Source organism: Kogia breviceps, chromosome 7 (assembly GCF_026419965.1).
Source record: "Kogia breviceps isolate mKogBre1 chromosome 7, mKogBre1 haplotype 1, whole genome shotgun sequence".
Taxonomy (NCBI): Eukaryota; Metazoa; Chordata; class Mammalia; order Artiodactyla; family Physeteridae; genus Kogia; species Kogia breviceps.
In genome coordinates this window covers 113,367,802-113,391,210 of record NC_081316.1, presented here as the reverse complement: position 1 = coordinate 113,391,210, position 23,409 = coordinate 113,367,802, and the positions used below count along the sequence as shown (strand labels likewise).

Genomic DNA, 23,409 nt, shown 5'->3' with positions numbered 1-23,409 from the left:
GAAGATTCTGGGCTGTATCAGTGTGTAGTGTCCAGTAATCGTAACTAAGACAGAGTACTGACTAGAAAATGTCATCTCAAAAAGAAATCATTTCATTTTATTTTCCCTTTTGGAATGCTTTCACTACAGCTGGCTCATAAAATTTGTGTTATTTTCACCCACATTTCTATATATACTATTTATCTCAAAGCTATTCCTTTCTTCCAGCTACTTATCTCACTGTCACATGTAGCAGCAAAAATGTTTTCCTTTTTCAAAAGAGATTTTCATGAAAACCGGAACAAGAAAGTTTTCATAGTCAATATAGTTTTTGTAAACCTTCTGCACCTGTTTATGTGCAACAGTGGCCTGACATAGGTTACACTGGAATTAATATAAGTGTATGGCAAGTGGGCTTTAAAATTTAATGATAATTAGGACCAGATTAATATGCATAATCATTTAATTTGGGCATATGTTACAAATGCCAATACATGATGTACTCTGTCCAGGTAAAAAGTGACTTGATGGATACTAAAGGAAAATTTTTGCCCAGAATACATGTAACCTCAAAGCAGAATTGAGCATAAAAAGAATTTAACTTCCAAATAAGCATTCTTCTGTTTTGGCTTTTGTGTAGTGTGAAATCCAGGGAAATGATTACTTTATTTCAAACAGATCACCTGGAACAAACGTTCAGAGAAGCCAAAGATTAGAAACTCTGCATGTATGTATGTGTGTGTGCATTTGTTGGGTTGGCGGGGTGTGGTGAAGTGGGAGGAGAGATCTATAAAAGACGCTATAATGTTTTAGTAACATATGGTTTATCCTATTGGAGGAAAGTAAATAGATTTCTAATTTTTTCTTGATGACCGTGGTGGATGGGAGAATGTGAGGAAATAATACAATTCGGTTTCAACTAGTTATTAATAGAGAGGAGAGTTGGTATGACTCATGTGATCATTTAAAAGGTACATCTTGAGGGCTAGACTTTAATTTATATTTTTAAATTTATTTTATTTTTTATTAATTTTTTACTGGTGTATAGTTGATTTACAATATTGTGTTAGCTTCTGCTGTATAGCAAAGTGAATCAATTATACGTACACATATAATCCACTCTTTTTTAGATTCTTTTCCCATATAGGTCATTATAGAGTATTGAGTAGAGTGCTATACAGTAGGTTCTCATTAGTTCTTATTTGTTTTATTTTTAGAACATGCTTCCATTTCTAAAGGACTGCAGGATCAGACAGTGTCTCTGGGTGCCACGGTACAATTCACGTGTGAAGTTCATGGGAACCCAACCCCCAACCGTACCTGGTTTCACAACGCACGGCCCATTCGTCGTTCCCCACGACATCTGACTGTGGGAAATGGATTGAAAATCAGGGATGTTACCATGGAAGATTCTGGGCTGTATCAGTGTGTAGCAGATAATGGGATTGGATTTACGCAGTCTACTGGGAGACTGGAAATTGAAAACGGTAGGCTTTTAGGTCATGTAATCATAGGAGATTTTACTTTACAGATGGGGTTTTGTTCTGGTTAAAAATTAAATCATTTTTACAAAAAAGGAAATAATCCTATCACCATAACAGAGCAGTGTTCATTTTCCATGTTCCTTTCTAGTTGCAGGTAGGCATTTCCATGAAGAAGCAACCTTATTTAATCACGCTCATTTAAAAAAAAATTTTATAATACTTTTTCAACAGATACTACATAGTTTTGAAAAAGCATAATTTTGAAAAGCACATGGTAAAAGTCTCACTGATGTTCCCCAGCCAGCCAGATTTCTCTTTAGAACTAACTAGTTTTATCATTTTCTTGAATATCCTTGTATGCATGTATATAATCAATTACATATAACATGTGAGCTTGTGTGCATTTAATAACAATGTCTGTTTTTTTTAACATAAATGATGGTAGCATTCATATAAATTACCTTGAAGTTTTCCTTAAAAATTTTTCCTTGAATTTTACCTTAAAAATTACCTTGAACATTTCACTTCACATATATCTTGGACATCTTCTCATATGGTACATTAAAGAGTATTTTCATTTCTTTTTAAAAATGGCTGCTTAGTCTTCCGTTGTATAGTTGTGATGATTTGACTAGTACCTCGTTGATGGCTGTTTCTAATCCTTCACTATTACAAGAAGTCTACAATGAATGTCCTTCTACATAGATTATCTTGCACATGTGTGAATATCTCTAACATAAATTCCTAGAAATGAACTTGCTGAATAAAAGCATATATGCCTTGGTAATTTTGATAGATATCATTGCTCTCCAAAATAGTTACTAGTTTACACTCCCGCTAGCAATGTTTCCGCATATCCTCACCAAGGCATGGTGTTGTCAAAATTTCTGTTTAATCTTAGCCAATCTGATAGGTTAAAAAAAAAGTACCTTTGATCTATATATTTTTTATTATTATGAATGAAGTTGGGCATCTCATCATGTGTTTGAGCCATTTGAATTTGCTTTCCTGTGTATTGACTGTTCATTGTCTTTTGCCCATTTTAAATTAGGTTGTTGGTCTTTTTTCTTATTTATAGGAGTTCTTTATATATTAGGGAAATTAATCTTTTGTTTGAGAGTTATAAATATTTCAAATTTCAAAGAATCAGGATGATAGAGACCAATTCTCTGAACTTGGTGCAATTAATTTAGATGTTAATAATAAAAAATAATTTTTAAATGGCATGTATTTTGAAACTTAGAATTATAGTTCTCAATAGCTGGGTCAGAAATCATAATGGGGCTTCCCTGGTGGCGCAGTGGTTGAGAATCTGCCTGCCAATGCAGGGGACACGGGTTTGAACCCTGGTCTGGGAAGATCCCACATGCCACGGAGCAACTGGGCCCGTGAGCCACAGCTACTGAGCCTGCGCGTCTGGAGCCTGTGCTCCGCAATAAGAGAGGCCGCAACAGTGAGAGGTCTGCGCACCGCGATGAAGAGTGGCCCCCGCTCGCCGCAACTAGAGAAAGCCCTTGCACAGAAACGAAGACCCAACACAGCCAAAAAAACAAACTAACTAACTAAATAAATAATTAATTAATTTAAAAAATCATAATGGAAATTTAAAATTCTTTCAATGATAATGAATGTCAAATTGTGTGGGATATAGGAAAAAGGAACATAGAATTTATAGCCTTAAATGCTTATAAAAGAAAGCTAGTAAAACTGAAAATTAGTGAACTAAGTAAAATAACAGAATAGATTTAAAGAAAACAGAAGAAAGGAGAAAATAAAGATATGGGCAGAAATCAATTAAATAGAAAATGAAGATAAAATAGGATCAGTAAAGGTAAAGTTTAACTAAGGAGTTATCCCAGTAATCAATCAGAAAATTTAAAGTATTATTCATCCTATTTAATGAATAAAGGAGAAAAACAATATGATTATCTCCATAGACGCAAAAAAACCCATCTGACATAATTCAGTATCCATGATAGACACTCTTAGGAAAACAGAAATAGAAGGAACTTTCTTAACTTGATAAAGAGTATCTAACAAAAACTCACAGGAAACATTACTTTTAATGGCGAAATGTTTAAGCATTCCCTTTAAAATCTCTTTTAGTTGCCATCATAGTGGAGATTCTAATCAGTACAGAATGACAAGAAAAAGAAATGAAAGGTGTAAGGATGAGAGAGAAAGAAAACTCAATCGTTACTCACTCACAGCTGCTATGGTTGTCAATATAGAGAATCCTCAATGGTTTGTTGGCAAATTGTTAGAAATAATAAAAGCTTTTAGCAAGGTGGCTGGATAAAGACCAATAAACAAGAATGTTGCCTTTCTATGTGCGAGTGTATTAGCCAGGTTTCTCTAGAGAAACAAAACACAAGAGGATATATAATATACACATAGGAGGAGATTTATTATAGAAACTGGCTCACACAGTTATGGAGGATAATTCTGCCATCTACGTACTGGAGAAGGAGGGAAGCCAATGACGCAATTGAGCTGTGGGAGGAGGAGTGATGGTATAAGTCTCAACCTAAGTCCAAAAGCCAGAGGCCCAGGAGCACTGATGTCCAGTGTCCTAGCGCAGAAGAAGGATGGCTCAGCTCATAGAGAGAATTCGCCCTTCCTCTGCATTTTTGTTCTACTGAGGCCCTCAACGGATTGCATGGCGCCCACCCACGTTGGGGAGGGCCATCTGCTATACTCGGTTTACCAATTCAGATGCTAATTTCTTCTGGAAACACGCTCACAAACACAGCTAGTTATCTGGGCATCCCTTAGCCCAGTCAAGTTGACACAGAAAATTAACCATTACAATTAGCAACAGACAGAAAAAGTAATTTAAAAGACACTCTAAAAGAAGAACAAGAAAGTGGGGACCTTGCTTTACCAGATATTGGAACATACACAAAAATCTATAGTAATTAAGACAGTGTTGTATTATTGGTGCAGGAACAGACAAATAGACTCTTGGAACAAGACAGAGACCACCAAAAAGGATTTGCACTAAGGATTTGACTTAGGTGGCATTGCAGGTCACCAAGGGGAGGATATCCATTTCAAGATTTGCTGTAGGATAATTGGTTATCAAAATGGAGAAGAAATTAAATCTCTAACTCACATTGTACACAAAGACAAATTTCCAGTGGATTAAAGACCTATATATGAAAGGCAAAATGGCAAAGTTTTTGAAGAAAATGTAGAATATCTATATGAGCTGGGTAAAAGGTTTCAACAAGACATTTTAGGCTAATTTTTAAGAAAAGATTGGTATGACTACATTAAAATTAAAGCATCCTGGGCTTCCCTGGTGGCGCAGTGGTTGAGAGTCCGCCTGCCGATGCAGGGGACACGGGTTCGTGCCCCGGTCCGGGAGGATCCCACATGCCGCGGAGCGGCTGGGCCCGTGAGCCATGGCCGCTGAGCCTGCGCGTCCGGAGCCTGTGCTCCGCAACGGGAGAGGCCACAGCAGTGAGAGGCCCGTGTACCACAGAAAAAAAAAAAAAAAAAAAAAATTAAAGCATCCTTATTATTTAAAGATACCATTAAAAATGAAAAGAAAAACAATAAACAGAGAAGATACTAGTAACATGTAACTAACAAAAGAGCAGTATCTAGTACTTACAAAGAATTCAGAACCATTACAAAAAGGATAAAGGATCCAATAGAAAAATGGACAAAATGCACTTGACAGAGGAGGAAAAATGAGTGGCAGATAAGTATGTGAAAAGATAGTCAACCTCATTAGTACTGAGGGAAAAGCAGGTTACGACCCATGAAAGCATTTTACACTTTTAGGTTAGTAAAAATTCAGAAATCCGATCATTGTTGATAGACTGTGTCAAACACAGGAAGTAGGACTGGAAAAGGAGAAAGATGTGCTGGAGAAAATGTCATTTGTCATCGATATTCCATTGTGAGATCACTTAAAAATACACCCCCAAAAATACCTGGGACCAAAAGGAAAGAGTTGGTGCCACTTGTTTAGAAACAAAAATTTGTTCACGTATTTGGTCAGAAATATGTTTGTCAACTGTAATTCAGAACAGGTTTTTCTCCCAGGATTGTGTGTGTGTGTGTGTGTGTGTGTGTGTGTGTGTGTGTGTGTGTGGTACACGGGCCTCTCACTGTTGTGGCCTCTCCCGTTGCGGAGCACAGGCTCCGGACGCGCAGGCTCAGCGGCCATGGCTCACTGGCCCAGCCGCTCCGCGGCACGTGGGATCCTCCCGGACCGGGGCACGAACCCGTGTGCCCTGCATCGGCAGGCGGACTCTCAACCACTGCACCACCAGGGAAGCCCTCCCAGGACTTTCATAATCAGATTTTTGCGCCCTGGAATTGACCGTCTTTTTGAAGGACTATTATTTAGTTTTATACTTCTTTACACCTTTTTCATGTTAAAGTCTGAGGTTTTGGCTTCACATGTTCTGTGTTTACAATGGTCAGATGCGCTGAGGATACAAATTGGAGAACTCTCTACGGATTCCTTTACATACATTCCTTCCTTTCTGAAGGACAGGCAACCTATGTAGGAAATGTCTAGGAGCCCACACGATGAAAAATTCTACTTTTTATGGACTGCATTAGTTGGTGAAAGTTGAGAAGCGAACTAACAAGGAAGGAGATATCTTTGTTCTAATCATTACTGTTATCATTACTACTTGCTCATGACACTGCGAACACTGTTACTGCAGTGAATACACACGTTCACCACACTGTTCTGCGTGTAAAACACTGTTTAGAGACACACATAGAAAAGGCGTTTCTAAGACAGCTACTTGCACGCGACACAACATTTATGTAATAGGATGAAATTATTTTGCGTTGTAGATACTATAATGTTCTTAATTTATGTGAATTACTTTTTTTTTTAACAGACAGTGGACTCAAGCCTGTTATAATTTTAGCACCAGCAAGTGCAGAGGTGGCCTCTGGAGACTCCGTGACTTTGTCCTGCAATGCCACCGGGGTGCCGGTTCCAGCCATTCGTTGGTACGACAGGCATGGATTGCTGACCAGCCATTTGTCTCAAGTTCTTAGATCTAAATCCCGAAAACCGTACTTGTCAAGACCTGGGGGTTCTGACCCGGAGCCTGTGTACTTCATCATGTCCCAGTCTGGCTCAAGCTCTCTATATATTCAGGCTGTTACTCGGGAACACGCTGGGAGGTACACCTGCGAAGCTGCAAACGCACACGGAACCACACAGTCGGAAGCCGTCCTCACTGTTGGTGAGTTGTCATTAGTATCTTTTCCCAGGTGAATGGTTTCCTTTGATAGTGGGGGATAAAATGATTTGAAGTAGATTTTAATGAGTCTAGCAACCTCTTAATATATATATGTATTTGCCAACAACAGTGAAATGTAGAATTGCATTTTTTGGTATTTGGCCTTATGCGAACCAGATGAACCTTGGTCTCCACTTCTGGTGGGTTTGTTAAGCTTGTAGTTTCCTATAGGACATAACTTGCATTTGGGAGCAAGCCCAAGGTATGACCTCTTTGGGGCATTAATGCTTTTGGTTTTCTGAGCTGAAAATATCGTTGCAGGTATTTTCAAGTGGGCCCTTAGTAAGGATAGTATTCAGTCTAAAGAGTTGGCTTTTATTGGGAATGTTGAGTCACGTGTACTGTCCAACCACACCCATCTGTGTATTTGCCTCAAGCTTATTCAAAGTTATTGTTCTAATAGGGTGTATAATATAATATTCTTTATATTTTACAGATCTGGGGTGATGATGACTTAATTTGGAGTACTGGTATATAGAATATCAGTATTATTCAAATTAATTCAAATTTGACTTAATCTACATTCAAATCTTATATCAGTGGGCATTGGTGAGGGTGCCCTACTCATAGGGCTGGTGTGAGGATTCAAGGAGTCTGTACCTGTAAAGTGCTTAGAATGATGTCTGGAAGTAGAATGCCTTCAATAAATACTGCGTATTAGGTTACAATGACTACTATCTAATTATTATTAAATTATAATTATTCTTCCTGGTAGTGTTTAGGGAAGAAGAAATAGTTCCTGATACTAGTAGACCTTAATAATCCTTAAATAAAGAAGGTAGTTAAGTGTTGCATAAATTTAAACACACATACGGATGTGGATATGTATGTGTACGTGTGTGTGTTTATATATCTGTTCTGCTAAGCGAAAATAGGAGTGGCTCTGCTCAGTATTGTTAGCCGTAAGACAACTGTCATGCAGGCAGTGCTTGGGTATCATTTGGCTAAAGTGATTTTCTTTTAAATTTTTTATTTTTAAAAATTGATTTATTTATTTGGCCGTGTCGGGTCTTAGTTGCGGCATGTGGGATCTTTCGTTGTGGCATGCGGGCTCTTCTTTGCCGCGTGTGGGCTGCTCTCTATTTGTGGTGTGCAGGCTCCAGAACGCGTGGGCTCAGCAGGTGTGGCGCGCAGGCTCAGTTGCCCTGCGCCATGTGGGATCTTGGTTCCCCGAACAGGGATCGAACCTGCGTCCCCTGCATTGGAGGGCAGATTCTTAACCACTGGACCTCCAGGGAAGTCCCTGAAGTGATTATTTTATGTAAATAAAGGGTAAAGGGAGCCACAGACATCACAGTCATAGCTAATGGAACTAGGTAAGTATCTAGTTGTCTAACTGCCTCACTTTATTTATTTAGTTTTAAATTTTATTTATTTATTTATTTGGCTGTGCTGGGTCTTCGTTTCTCTGCGAGGGCTTTCTCCAGTTGCGGCAAGCGGGGGCCACTGTTCATCGCGGTGCGCGGCCTTTCACTGTCGCAGACTCTCTTGTTGCGGGGCACAGGCTCCAGATGCGCAGGCTCAGTAGTTGTGGCTCACGGGCTTAGTTGCTCCACGGCATGTGGGATCTTCCCCTTCCCAGGGCTCGAACCTGTGTCCCCTGCATTGGCAGACAGATTCTCAAACACTGCGCCACCAGGGAAGCCCCTCAGTTTAAATATGAGAAATCTGAAGCCCTTAGAAGATACATAACTTGTTTAGATTAGATCTTTCTAGATCTTTAAGATCCCCCTCACTCCCAGGATCTTATGTCTTGATAAATACCATTTTTTATGTATAGTAACCCCATGAGCTACATCCTACCTAAGTGGTCCTTCGTTGCTTCTTTCACATGCTCTATAGTAATTACTGAAGTCTAGCTAAGTCTATTAAAGCTCAGAACAGCACATAACAACGCGCTTCTTCCCATGAGAATCTGAGCTTATTATTAAATTCTAGCATGCTGGCAGCCTTTACTTGATGAAGGAGGGAGTAAGCAAGATGACTCTCTCTCCCACCTTCTTTTCTTTCCAGAGACCTTGGGTTTTTGAGGTCCTGGATGTATAAATATTTGTAGAGTGAGTTGTAACTTTTCAAAACTATAATGGGAGTTGGCCTGGGGTCCTGAATAGTTTAGGGTGGGGTTGCTGGTTTGAGTGGTCACAGTGGGAACAACTTTGGCAGATCTGGTTCCATTCCCTGTTGAACTGGTTTCAACGCAGAGTCATTAATTCATACATAGACATTGCCATCGTTATAGTACTTAGAAAGCCAGAGTTTTATCAATCTGTTTTCCAATTCAAAAAACGTTCTACCTTAAAAAATGCCAGATGTCTCTTCTGACCATTTCACAGAGTTATTTTGAAGATAAATTGAGATCGTGTATGTGAAGCACCTTAGGAAAGTACTGTGAAGGCCTTATGAATTGTATCTAGTGTCTGTGAGTGTTCAAATTCTGTTATCGGGAATAGTAGTAAAAAATTAATTGAGGGCTTCCCTGGTGGTGCAGTGGTTGAGAATCCGCCTGCCGATGCAGGGGACACGGGTTCGTGCCCCGGTCCGGGAGGATCCCACATGCCGCGGGGCGGCTGGGCCCGTGAGCCATGGCCACTGCGCCTGCGCGTCCGGAGCCTGTGCTCCGCCACGGGAGAGGCCACAACAGTGAGAGGCCCGCGTACCGCAAAAAAAAAAAAAAAAAAAAAAAAAATTAATTGAATCCCCTTTTCGCTAAAAGTTATGGAAAAGTTTCATTGCAGCCTGAACACGAGTGGCATTTTGATACTCCTGTAGTAGACACAGGCTGTAGCATAACATTTCTTCTCATGCCTCTGTATAAACTGAGGCGTGTGGTATTCAAACTCTTCTACAGCCAAATACCACTTCCCAGTGGTGACCTGCCCAGAGGATCCATGAAACACTAATGATTAAAAGGTCCTTCTCCACTGCCCTAAACCACAGCTAATTGCCTCTACTTGCTCGAGTCCATCTCTGCATTAACAGGCTCTCGACCACACCCTTCACATCCAGCCCGCATTCTGACTCACTAGATAAACACGACTGTTCCAGGAGCAATATTTGGAAGCTGTCTCAGTGAACTTAATGAGCTTTCTTCTATATTATTTTCCCACTAGCTTCTTGTTTTCTTTGATGGAGGATGCTTCTGAGACACCTTTTCTCTCCTTTAAACAAACAGAGAACCAGAGAACCGGCCTTGCACTGTTAGTCCTGTTTTTTGGTCGGTTCTCTATGAAACTGCAGTAGTTCTCCTAATACACTCCCACCTTTCACCAGAAATCCGACTTCATTGTGGAAAAGAAACTCTGCTGTTGTTTCCTCAGCTCCCTTCCTCCACAAAAGTAGGAGACTTTTCATTGCCAGTATTAATAGTGCTGTAGAGGAACTAGGCTGGCAACTCTCGGGTTTTATTGTGCTGGCAGTTTATTTGTTTTCATAAATTGCTCTCTCATTCTTTCACTGCAGCACCTCTAACATTCTCCTGCCAGCTGTTGTCACTTAATCTCTCAGAACCCGACTTTCTTCTTCTGTAAAGTGGGTATATTACCATCTACCTAAGAATGTTGTTTTGAGAATTAAGTGGGATGATGGTTATTAAGTGTCTGGCGCAATGCTTGGCACATAATATGTGCTCTGTAATTCTTTTCGGGTGTAGGTGACCAGTTTATTTTTTTCAGTGCAAATAGATTATTTTTACCTTCCTGTATAGATTCTGTATGCTCATAGTAATAAGTATTAAGGCTGTCTGCCTGTTTTATCTTTAGATTGGCAAATTCTTTTTAAAAATTTATTTTATTGAAGGATAGTCGATTTACAATGTGATGTTAATTTCCACTGTACAGCAAAGTGATTCGGTTATACATATACATTATTTTTCATGTTCTTTTGCATTATGGTTTATCACAGGATATTGAGTATAGTTCCCTGTGCTGTACAGTAGGACCTTGTTGTTTATCCATTCTATATATAATAGTTTGCAACCACTAATCCCAAACTCCCAATCCTTCCCTCCTCCACCCCTGCCCCCTTGGCGACCACAGGTCTGTTCTCTATGTCTGAGTCCGTTTCTGTGGCATAGATGAGCTCATTTGCATCGTATTTTAGATTACACATGTAAGTGATATCATATGGTATTTGTTTATCTCTTTCTGACTATTTCACTTAGTATGATATAGATTGGCAATTTCTTAAGCCAACCTTGTGTTCTGTCCGCAAAGAGGGCTCGTTTGGAAACAAGTAAATTCGTCCTTTATCCTTTCTAGTCTTGCTTCATTTCTTCCCGCTTCTTGCCTGTGGTTTGTCTTACGTGTGTAGGGTAGGTATTTAGTTATCTGTTGTTGTATAACTACCCCCAAAGGTGAACAACTTAAAACAACAGCTCCTTTATTACCTGACAATTCTGTGGGTTAACTAGATGCAGCTGGGCAGTTCTGCAGGCCTTACTTGGAGTCTCTTAGCGCCTTGTAATCAGAGGCACCTGGGACTGGAACAGCCAAAGTGGCTTCACTCACATGTGTGGCATCTTTGTAAGGGCTGGACCCCACCCACGTCCCCTCCCTCTCCCTCTCTCCCCATCTCCCCCTCTCCCTCCCCCCCATCACCCCTCTCCACGGCTAGCTTGGGCATCTATCTGTATGTGGCAGCACTATAGTAGGGGTGCCAGGCCTTCTTAAGGCTTAAGCGTGGAAGAGGGCAGCCTCTCTTGGGCCTGGCGTCGGTTAAAACGAGTCACAGGGCAGCCGGGGTTCAGCGTGGGAGGGGACTGCTCAAGGGTGTGAATATTGAGATATCTTTGGAGACTAGCTATGCAGTAGGAAATAGCCTGACTCTTGACCTTTTCTTTACTATTTATTTTACTTTGTTCCCAAGGGAATGAATTACTGACTGTGTTTCATTTACCAACTAGAGTTAAAGTTGTTCTCCAACTTAAAATCTTCTGAGGTTACACTACTAGCACATTGCTGTTGTAAAAGAGGGAACGCTGGTGTGGAGCAAGGAAGAATGGCATCCTTTCAGCTACTAAACTCCTGCATCATAGAACGGATTTTTCAGACAATTAATTTGCTCCTTCATGAATAAGAGATGGCTACTGGAGATTAGATGTTTCCATGAATCATAAATTGAAATGTTATCTACTTTAACTTCTAGGGCTCAAACTGTGCTGACGGTGTGTTAGATCACTGTATGAGAGACCCTGAAATAATGAATTTCTTCTATCTCCTCTTTTTCTTTCTCCCTTTTCCCGCAGTTCCTTTTGAAATAAACACAAAAGCAGAAAGAGTCACACCTTCTGATCCCAGTCAGAATGATAAAAGTGATAGTTCAGAAACTGGACTGTTGAGCTCATTTCCATTGAGGGAACATTCCAGTGCTACAGAATCATCATCAGAGAAAAATGCTAGTGGTGCCTCTGTCCCCGATGCCCCCATCATTCTGAGCCCCCCACAGACGCACACACCAGATACGTACAGCCTGGTCTGGAGGGCGGGGAAGGATGGCGGGCTGCCCGTCAATGCCTATTTTGTGAAGTATCGAAAGGTAATGTCTTCTCATTTATCCTCTTTCCCTTCTCACACCTTCCCATCCTGTGTATAACACATGCTTATTATCTTTCACATTTGTGGAGTGGCAGGAAACAGGGGTGTCCCAGAATGATGAGTTTGGGAGAGAAATGCCAGGAATCACGCTGGGTTTACCAGTCTTATAAAAGCAGTAAGAATGAAGTACACATAATTTCCCCTCAAATTGGGATTCCAAGAACCCAGTAACTTTTAGACATTTTTAATCAGATATTTTAACCCCTTGGGTATAAAGTTCTATAAACCAATTTTTAAAAAGTAATTCCTTCCCTCTCTGAGATGGCAGCGTGCAGTTTATTTAGTAAAAAAGCAGTTTCTTATTAGAAACAACTGTTCGAACAAAGTTGTGCCTTATAATCTCTGACAAATGTTTTCATTTCAAGTTCTCTTCTTAATTGTATTAAAACCTTACATTGTCTGGTCATTTATTATGGTAAACCTTGATTGTCTCAGTTGAATTTTCAGATGATGTTTTTCATCCACAGGCTTCTATTAAAGCAAAATGAAAAAAAATCTCCCCTCTTTGTTTAATGAGACTGTAAAGGAAATGGGAGGAGATGCACTCATATTTAAAATAATTTTCTATGTTCAAGACATTTTGGTATCCATAATTTAACAATAATATTTTTTCTTTAGGTATTTTTTAATTGAAGTATAGTTGATTTACAATGTTGTGTTAATTACTGCTGTACAGCAAAGTGATTCAGTTATACCTATAGATATTCTTTTTTTCATATTCTTTTCCATTATGGCTTATCACAGGATATTGGATATAGTTCCCTGTGCTATGCAGTAGGACCTTGTTGTTTATCCATCCTGTGTATAAAAGCTTACATCTGCTAACCCCAGCCTCCCACTCCATCCCTCCCCTTATAGTAATATTTTCAATATCTGGAAAAATTAACATGGTGATATTTGAGAGTTTATTCACTGTTTGTAACCTGATGATTCTAGATGCAGATAGTTTCACTGATATTCTTATCCACGTGAAACTTGCCATGTAATGTTGGCTCTTGGTTCCGTTAATCAAGACCCAACGGATTGGATCTCTTTCTGTTTCCTCGAGCTCACACTGAACAGTGTCAAGACATGAAGCAAGACTGTTGGAAATATATAATGCATAATTATATAATTTATACACGTATAGACATACATAATATATGTTTTGATTTATCATATATTATGCATAGTATATATTATCATTAATACATGTTATTGTATACTTATTTAATTCTCCCATTAGCCCAGTAAGAAAGGAGCATTGTTTCCATTACAAGAAAAGGAAACAAACTGGGTGATCAAATAACTTGCTTGAGGCCGTAAGTTAGTGGCAGCTAACGGAGCAGGAGTCTTTGCGCAGTGAGAATCCCTAAGTTCTTGCTATAGGTCTCCTTCTATTTCTTAATGTGGAGAGGGGTTACATCTCTTTCACTTTCGATAGTGTATTACTTCCCCAAAATTCATCTGGAATTGAATGACTTCTAGTTTTTATCCAGTTGGAATGAAAGATTCTTCTGCCCTGTATCTCATTTTTTTAAAAAAATGCCTTGTTTTCCCTTGAGTAGCTGGAAGATGGTATTGGCGTGGTGGGAAGATGGCACACGGTTCGAGTCCCAGGAAGTGAAAATGAGCTCCATTTAACGGAACTGGAGCCATCGAGTCTCTACGAAGTTTTGATGGTGGCAAGGAGTGCAGCAGGTGAAGGACAGCCTGCCATGCTCACCTTCCGAACCAGCAAAGGTGAATATCATCTTCTTAAGTGGAAGAAGTTGGCTGTCTTGATGTCACCTTAATAATAAGTGTCTTTTGGGGTAGTAGAGATTCTTGTTTATAAATTTACCAAATAAACCTTTTATAGTAACTTTCGAGGCCACATTTGGATGGTCGTATTCTTCTGTTCCATCCAGTATTTCACAGATATTCTTGAGGGCTTGTTATAGGTAAGACAGTAGGCTAGGTGATGCAGGGAAAATGAAGATGATCAAGACAAGGTCCATCCTATTGGAGCTTCTAGTTTGTTAAGAAAGGTAACATATATACATAAATACCAACTCAAGGCAAAATTTCAGTTCAGCTAATATTTACTGAATGGCTTCTCTGTGCCAGGCAATAAACAAAATAGACAGTACTTCTTTGCCCTCATGGAGCTTCCATTCTAGTTGGGAGAGATAAGTTATAAGAACATTAGTAGGTGGTGAGTGTTAACAGGAGAAATAAATTAAGGGATTGGTATAGTATAGGAAGTGTATGAGATAGCAGTTGTCACAATTTGAGCAGGTGGCCAAAGAACTCCTCAATGAGTAGTTGACAGCAGAGCAGAACTTTAAGGAGGTGTGTGAAAACCATGTGGGTATCTAGGGCAAGAACATCCCAGTAGAGAGGATAGCAAGTGCAAAGGCCCTGGGGTGGGTGTACTTGGTGTGCCCTAGGAACACTGAGGGGCCATAGTGGTGGGAGTAAAGTAAGTGGGGAGGGGAGAACGCTCAGGGAGATGGCAGAGTGGCCAAAGCACTAAGTATGTTGTCCACCCTGCAAGGACACTGACTTTGACCCTGAGTGAGCCAGAAGCTTTGGAGGGTTTTGAGCAGAGTTGTGACACAACCTGTTGTGTGTTTCAATGGGACATACTGGGTGTAGGGTAAGGATAGACTGGAGGAGGGCAAGGGAATAGGGAGAGAAACCAGATCTGACAAGGACTAGGAAAGACTTACAGAGAAGATGCCAGAGGATAGTCTTGCTGTGGGGTAGCTTGTGAGGGTAGCCTGATTGAAAAGATGCCATTGCAGGTTGGCCATAAATGAACAAAAAGACTTCAGTGAGCAGAGATGGGAACTGGGGAGAGGAGTATTCTTAGGGTGGCACAGTATTAAAAAGGAGTTCTGATGATTGAGAAGAAATTGTCTATTGGCTTTTGAAAAAGATCCTTTCGGATTTCCCTGCTGGTGCAGTGGTTAAGAATCCACCTGCCAATGCAGGGGACACAGGTTCAAGCCCTGGTCCGGGAAGATCCTACATGCCGCAGAGCAACTAAGCCCGTGCCCCACAACTACTGAGCCCGTGTGCCACAACTACTGAAGCCCGCGCACCTAGAGCCTGTGCTGCACAAGAGAAGCCGCTACAATGAAAAGCCCACACACCGCAACGGAGTAGCCCCCGCTCGCCGCAACTAGGGGAAGCCCACGCCCAGCAACAAAGACCAGTGCAGCCAAAAAGAATTTAATTAATTAATTAAAGAGAAAAAAAGGAAAAAGACCCTTTTATCTAATTACTGAGTCTGGCCTGAAAAATAATGAGTATTTCTTATTTGAAATGTATTTTGAGTTAACTCCCGTAATTAGTCCTTAGTTGTTTATAAAGTCTGACCTGAATAGTAAGTCTGACCTGAATACTGAGTAGTAAGCATGTATTTCAGTTTTAAAACAATCACCCAATTTCACTTTTTGCCTCTTGAAGTTTTAAAACTTAACATGACAGCTTTCTCGTGAAGAAGCTTAACAGAAGCTCTTAAATAATGAATTTATGTGTCAGAATTAAGAAATATGTACAGTAAAAAGAAAAATGGGTGAATAGTTTGAAAACCTTCACTCTAGTCATTTGACTTTTTCACTTGTGTCATTTTTTCTATGTGTAAATTAAAGCTGGCCTGGTGAAGAAAGACACATTTTAGTTATAGGTACCACAAAAAGCCAAAGTAATTTTTAAAGTTAATTCCTCATATTAGCTAAGTAATTACAATGTAGGTTTTAAATTTAGACACTGTAACGATAAGTTTATATATTTATATCTATATGGCAGGTGAGTTTCATAGTATCTTTTCTTACTTATACATAGATGCTTATATTATACTATACTATATTATATTATATTATATTATATTATTATTATAATACCTTTCTAGAGAAAACGACATCATCCAAAAACACCCAGGCCTCCTCTCCACCTGTCGGCATCCCTAAGCGCCCTGTTGTTTCAGAGGCTGCAGACAACTTTGGAGTGATACTCACAGATCCCTCCAGGCACAGTGGAGGTAAAGAGACGACCCTTCATTTATTCATTTTGCTTGTTTTCAGATGTTACTGACCTGTTTCAGATTATTTGGGGGGTGGAGTGGCGCAGGGTGTTTGTTTACTATTCAGATTATATCCTACCATACAGCTCTTTTAGGTTCTATTTCAACCATTTTTTAAATGTCCTATATTCAGATCTTGGTAACCCAGTACCATGGTTTGTATTTAAACTCAAATTCAACATGTTAATGATACTAAGTTTTTATAACTCACAAAAGGGATTTTTCTGTCTCCTCTCTGGCAAGGAAACCAAATTTACATTTGAACTCTGAACATCTGACTTTTTTTTAAAAAATGATTTGTCAAAACGTATGATGGTACCTAGAGTAAGATTTAGTTTTTTTTATTGAATGGACTACATGGCATACTCAGCATTATTGTTATATCTTACGGTTTTTAGATGCCGTAGCAGTAGAATTTTCAAAAGACTTCTTTTTAGTACTTAATCACACATGAATTCTACTGTTACAGCATAATGTGCTTTTTGTGATCTAGGGAAGGCTTAACATTTTATTGCTGAGCTCTAAGAATTTTCAAGCTTCTCTTCCCTATTTTTTTTTTTTTTTTTTTTTTTTTTTGCGGTACGCGGGCCTCTCACCGTTGTGGCCTCTCCCGTTGCGGAGCACAGGCTCCGGACGCGCAGGCTCAGTGGCCATGGCTCACGGGCCCAGCCGCTCCGCGACATGTGGGATCTTCCCAGACCAGGGCACGAACCCGTGTCCCCTGCATCGGCAGGCGGACTCTCCACCGCTGCGCCACCAGGGAAGCCCTCTTCCCTATTTTTATAGTCTTCCATGCATTGGCTTCAGACAAAAGCAAGCCATAACATTTGAACACCCCTCTGGAGCACCTCTGCATCTTGAATATCATGAGCTGCTTTTTCTTGAGTCCTTTTACTTCGGAGGAACCTTTCCGCTTCCTTAAGCAGATATAGGAGTGTCAGCTTCATAGGTGTAAAACTGACATCGGAAGAACAAAAACCTTATGACTAAACACATTGTACTAAATGCTGGAGCAGCAGAGATAAAATAAATCTTGCCCTTGGAGAAGTTTACAGTATATAGTGGATGATACAGACAAGTAAACCAATAGCAATATAGCAGGGAAGACAGACAAATTAACCCATAACGGTGATTTTGATTCCACCCTTGTTGTTTTGAGGTCAGAAGAGAAATATCTAAATCACTCACTTGCTATGAAGGAGGCCCAGTGGTAATGAGAGGCGTCCTGAGCTAAGCCTCAAAGATGTTCCCGCTCGATGAAGAAACAGGAGAAGCAGTTCTAGGCAGAGACCCCTCCTTGTGCAGAGACAGATGAATGACATGTTCTATTTCATTTAGAGATTCAGAGACGTTATGGAGCGTGACTGGTTGCCGTGTGAAGTGATGCCACAGGGGGGAGGTGGGCGGGTGCCGTATATGATGTACTTAAAAATGTAGTCTTTCCCCAGAAGCTATGAAGAAGCCCGAAGGATTTTAGAGACGGGACAGTAGGAGTGGCAACAGGTGAGGCTTAGAAATAAAGATAGTGGCAGTGTGAGTGGAGAAGGAGGACACGGGTGAGAGATAAAGGGAGTTGAATCTACACTGAATGAGAGGGAAAAATATGGTGACTTGGGCTTGGGCAACTTGGACCATTTACCAAGATAGGTAATAAGAATTCTTTAGGTGAAGATTGTGGATTCTGTTCTGGAAATCATGAGTTTGGAGTTATCCAAGTGGAGATAACCACAAAGAAGTGATTTATTTAATCTTCACAACACCCCTGTGAGGAAGGTAGCATAACTCTTTTACAAATCAGGAAACTGAGACTCTCAAGGAGGTTATGCAGCCTAAGATCATCCAGAAAGATCATCATCATCCACCATCCAGAAGGTGGTGGAACTGCTATTCACAGTCAGATATCTGAACGCCAAGAGCAGTATTCTTTCTTTTATCTCCTAACAGTTACACACTATTTCTTTTAGATATTGATGATATTCTTCTCAGTAGAGATTTTCCCCTAATAACTTTCTTTTTCTATTTGGTCTGTGGTATTCTTTGATGAGTTTTAACCTCACGTGAGTCAACGTAGGAAGTTGTTTGGTTTTCTGGTATTAAAAAAAAGAGATTCACTAACACCTCTCTTCGTTCTGTTTCCATTGCTTTCTAACTTGAAAGGAATACAGTAAGTATCATGCCAAGTTGCCTGCTTTGAATATCTTCCTCTTTTTTATCCATTAAGCAGTTTATTTTTAAAATGCCACAGTTTTCTCCATGCAGGTACCGTGTGCAACATGATTTTGTTCTTGTGTATTTGTAGTCAGATTGAAGAGGTGTTGAGACAGAGGGGTGTTGCATGAGGCCAGGCCCAGGCTGGACAGAGACAGGGCTCCCTGAGTAATTCACCAGAGTAATGTAACCGTGGCCCAGAGTTGGTCCTCCTTGTTTTAGCTCTAGAAACTTGATTGTTAGCATGCCAAAGGATAGTTGGTCTCTTGAGAACCAGCTCACTCTTACAGAATTCTCAGGTGATTAATGTAAACTGAAATGGGCAGTTTAATGTAACTGTCATACAAACCAGATTGTTTCTATCTGCATCCTTTCCTTTAGGGACCAAATGGGAAGCCCGTTATAACCACAAGATGGCTTGGTCAGCAACAAGTGTTAGGTACACGGTTTAAATGACTGATGAACTCACTGCTGAGGTTTCCACCTGCCACAGAATCGAAACCGTCCTATTTGGGGACTAGGACATCCCCTCCCCTTGGCAGTGCTAACTGAAAACTGCCAGACAGTAGCTCTCTGACCCCCTTTTTCTACAAGGTCAGGTGCATGATCAAGTGGATTATCAGTTTCCTGATAGCACTTGTCTCTTTACTTAACTGCACATCCTGCCTTCCTGCTTTCTCTCCTCCCATTTTTATTAGTATTGATATTATTGATTAAGTTTTATCCCTATTTACTGCTTACAGTCTTGTTTTTTGGAGTAGCATTCCTACAAAAGTAATAGCTACATTACTGATTATGATAGGCTACAATAGTAATAGCTAATATAATAATCTGTAGATCGTTTGCTGAATATGTTTTCTTTCTGTAGCTTGGATGGGTAAAGAAAAACATTTAAGTAACACATCATTTTGAAAATTTACTGTAAATTTTAACCACAGTCAGACTTGAAGCACCGAGTAATAATTACGTAGTCACTGTTTTAGCCAGGAATCAAAGATCGCATCGTCATAATGATCATACTCATTAGCTCTCAGTGTTTCAGAGCTAATTATCAAATTTATAAATTTTTTCACTCTTCCTTCCCTCCGTGCTGTATTTGGCGATTTCACTGCCCATTTGCTTTTAAGAGAGGAGGGTAGTCATAATACTGTTAACTCTGGAAAGAAGTTTGGTGAAGAGCCATTAAGACAATGATGTTTGGGATTTATCCCTTGCAGTCGATTTGAGTCGTTCTTGTCTCTGCTGCCGCGGGTTATTGAAATGAATGTTTCCATTTCCAGTCCCAGAGGCACCTGATCGGCCCACTATCTCCACTGCATCAGAGACGTCCGTCTATGTCACTTGGATTCCTCGGGCAAATGGGGGTTCTCCAATCACTGCCTTCAAGGTCGAATATAAACGGATGAGGACTAGCGATTGGCTGGTGGCAGCTGAAGACATTCCTCCTTCCAAACTTTCTGTGGAAGTGCGTAGTTTAGAGCCAGGTAGTGATATGCAAACATTTTCTTTTAAACCATCAGTGCTGACTTTAGATGCAAATTCTTAATAATCTCATATTCTTCTAATTGTTAAAGTAATATGAGCTTATTATATAAAAATTTGAAAATAAAATATAAAAAGAGAATAGTCACCTGAAACCCACCCATCCAGAGATAACCAGTTTATATTTTGTTGTATTTCTTTCTAGCCTTTTTTCCTTTCTAATACAAACCAGGATCGTGCCATAAATATTATCTTGTGACCCCTTTCCCCTATATTATATCATATGCATTTTCCAATATCATTAACAGTTCTTCAGAAACTCAATTTCTAATAACTGTGTATCTACCAAGTAAGTACACCATGATTTTCTTAACCATTCATCATTTCTGGGCTTTAGATTATTTCTAACTGCGAATAAATAGAAACAGTGTTGTGGTGACATCTGTGTGTGTGTGTGTGTGTGTCTGTTTTGCTGTGAATGAATATTTTAAGAGAAAAATTGCTTATTTGACTAAAATCAATCTGATGATGCATCTCAGCACGGTTAGACCCATTGCTTTATTTTATGAAGACGAGACAACACCAACACCTCTTTGTTCTGCACGTTCTGTTTCGGCAGCAGGGGACTCCCCCAGCCCCCCAGTGTATGAAAGAAATTAAACTGTAAAAGAGAAAAGCAGTAATCACAAATCAACTTTCTTTACTTTTATTCGTTTGGGTTTCATGACCATTTTTGTTGATGGACTTTTAAATGTACTTTAGTAGCAAATACCTGTGTTTGTCTAAACAGGTAACATGAGGAGCCCAGGAACATGTAGGTACAGTTGGGAGAAGATGGCAGTTTTAAATATGGGCAAAGCTAAGGAACATTTTACAGACAGAAAAGACTGTCTTCAGATGCCCAGGGGTTATTTTTGAGCTTTTAGGAAACTTGTTTTAGGGGTCTAATTTATTCTTTAGATTCAGATTTTCAGAAACTCACAATCCTTAGAGTTTTTTTTTTTAAGTTCTTAATATCTAATCCAAACAGATACCTTCTGTTGTAGCTTAAATCTGCACCCCTTATCCTATTATTAGCGGGAGGAGAGTGACATCTGCTATCACCCACGCAGTGCCTCTTCAGAGACGTATTCACCGTGTTAAACTTCGCTTCAGTTGTTTCTTTCAAAGGGAAAAGAACCTAGTTTTGAGCACAGATACACCAGCTAGTCCTGTATTTGATGGGTATGACTTCAGAACAGGATGTTGAAAGAGGAACGTGCTCTTTCCCATTTTCTCCCTGCCCCCTTCCATGACGGACACCATCCGTCTCTCCCAGCGCCTCCAATAAGGCTTGTAACACACTCAGTGAGCACATGCAATACCAGTGAATAGGAGTTGGCAGCTGCGTTGAAATCTATTCACCATCTAGGCTTTCGAGGATGTTGTTGTTACTGTGGAGAGATCCTTAAGCACAATTGTCGTATTTTGAATATTGTCCTTTCAGATGTCTTATAGCTTTTAAAAAATTATGGGTTTTTTTCCCTCCTCAAAAGGTTCAACATACAAATTTAGGGTCATCGCTATCAATCATTATGGTGAGAGTTTTCGGAGTTCGGCCTCTCGTCCTTACCAGGTGGCTGGGTTCCCCAATCGTTTTTCTAACCGTCCGATAACTGGACCTCACATCGCATACACAGAAGCTGTCAGTGATACTCAGATCATGCTCAAGTGGACGGTAAGTAAAGCCTCTTCTCTAATGAGAAGAGTTTCTGATTTGGCCATGTTAATTTAATATCTTGTGACACGATACTATGAACGGCAAATTTTTGAACTTTCAAGTAAGGGGAAATTGAAGGGCACAGGTATTTGTGTAAGAGCACATGTTACAAGAGGGGCAGGTTTAAAACTAAAATGATGATCTCCTCAGCTCTCATCCAAGCGTTAACTTAATCGCCATGCCATGTTTTATTCCTTTTGAACGCAATGTACTTTTATGTCTTTGAACCTGGTGAGATGTATTGCTTTATTTTTGTTTAGCCCTGCAGTAAGCTAAAATGCTCTTAATACCTTTGAATACCTTTGAATTAAATTTAAAATGGCCATCAAGGATGTTTGCAAAATGAAGCTAAAAAAATATTGCCACACAGATAAATAAATCTTAATGGATGTGAAAGTTACATTTATTTTTGTCTTTGACAAGTCTTTGCTTCTCTTTTCTAGTACATTCCATCAAGTAACAATAACACTCCCATTCAAGGATTTTATATCTATTACCGGCCAACAGATAGTGACAATGACAGTGATTACAAGAGGGATATTGTAGAAGGTAAGTTACAAGGACAAGTGGGAGTCCTAATAAAGGAGCTTTGGAGGGAGAGGGTTTATAAATATTATGAAAAACATTATCCCAGGTTAAGACAGCGTAAAAAACTGAAATGGCATATGTACTATTACTTTGAATTTTTCCCAAAGAAAGATAATTTTTCCAATTTAGTGCAGTGGACCCTTGAACAATGGGGGGGGGGTTAATCCTCGTATAACTTACAGTCGGCCCTCCGTATCCAGGGTTCCTTCACATCTGCAGGTTCGACCCACGGCAGGCTGTGTAGTAGTGTAGCATTTACTACCGAGTATCTGTGTAAAAGTGGACCCACGTTGTTCAAGGGTCAACTGTATATATACCATCTTACATTTGCTTAAACAGTCAGTTACAAAAGAGTGGGGGAGATATGATTTGTCAATAGTTCATCTGAAAAAAACTTTTCTGTTTTGTTTAAATGAATAGTGGCCTGAATGTAAAAATCAATTACAACTTCTAGCTATATTTAAAAAAAGAATGTCTCAGGCAACAGTTCCATTGAAGTCTCCCCTAGAAAGATCACATCTTGAGCGTGTTACCCATTTTTCGAGATGCCAAGAAGTTGAATATATGTAGAGAAGAAAACAGCCGAGAGCACAAAGGGTGTTGAAACTGCCTTTTGACTACCTTTAAAATATAATCCAGGGACTTCCCTGGCGGTCCAGCGGCTAGGACTCCGCACTTGCACTGCCAAGGGCCCAGGTTCAACCCCTGGTTGGGGAAATCCACAAGCCGCGCTGCACAACCAAAAATAAAATTAATTCATTTTGAAAAAGAAAGAAAGAAAAAGAAAATATAATCCGGAACTTTGCCTGTGCTCTGAGGGCCGCACGTGGTCTGGCTGGCGCCTGCCTCACCTCCACTATGTGTCACGCACTCTCCCTTTCTCACCGTGTCTTCCGTCACGCATGGGCCTTCTTTCTGTCTCCTCCTCGTGTGCACCGAGATCCTTCTTGCCTCGGGGCCTTGGCACACGGCAGTTCCAGCTCCC

At 40.0% G+C, this 23,409-nt stretch overlaps 1 protein-coding gene across 4 annotated transcripts in view; it reads left to right on the top strand.

The window, feature by feature from the left end:
* CDON (cell adhesion associated, oncogene regulated) overlaps positions 1 to 23,409 on the top strand; it is a 99,059-nt gene that overhangs the window by 46,715 nt on the left and 28,935 nt on the right. For all 4 annotated transcript variants that reach the window (XM_059068472.2, XM_059068473.2, XM_067039261.1 and 1 more), the window contains exons 7-14: positions 1,197 to 1,466; positions 6,335 to 6,688; positions 11,988 to 12,277; positions 13,884 to 14,058; positions 16,217 to 16,345; positions 19,876 to 20,079; positions 21,613 to 21,794; positions 22,280 to 22,385. In XM_059068472.2, the coding sequence (XP_058924455.1) occupies positions 1,197 to 1,466; positions 6,335 to 6,688; positions 11,988 to 12,277; positions 13,884 to 14,058; positions 16,217 to 16,345; positions 19,876 to 20,079; positions 21,613 to 21,794; positions 22,280 to 22,385 (1,710 nt within the window). The remainder of the gene's footprint in view (positions 1 to 1,196; positions 1,467 to 6,334; positions 6,689 to 11,987; positions 12,278 to 13,883; positions 14,059 to 16,216; positions 16,346 to 19,875; positions 20,080 to 21,612; positions 21,795 to 22,279; positions 22,386 to 23,409) is intronic.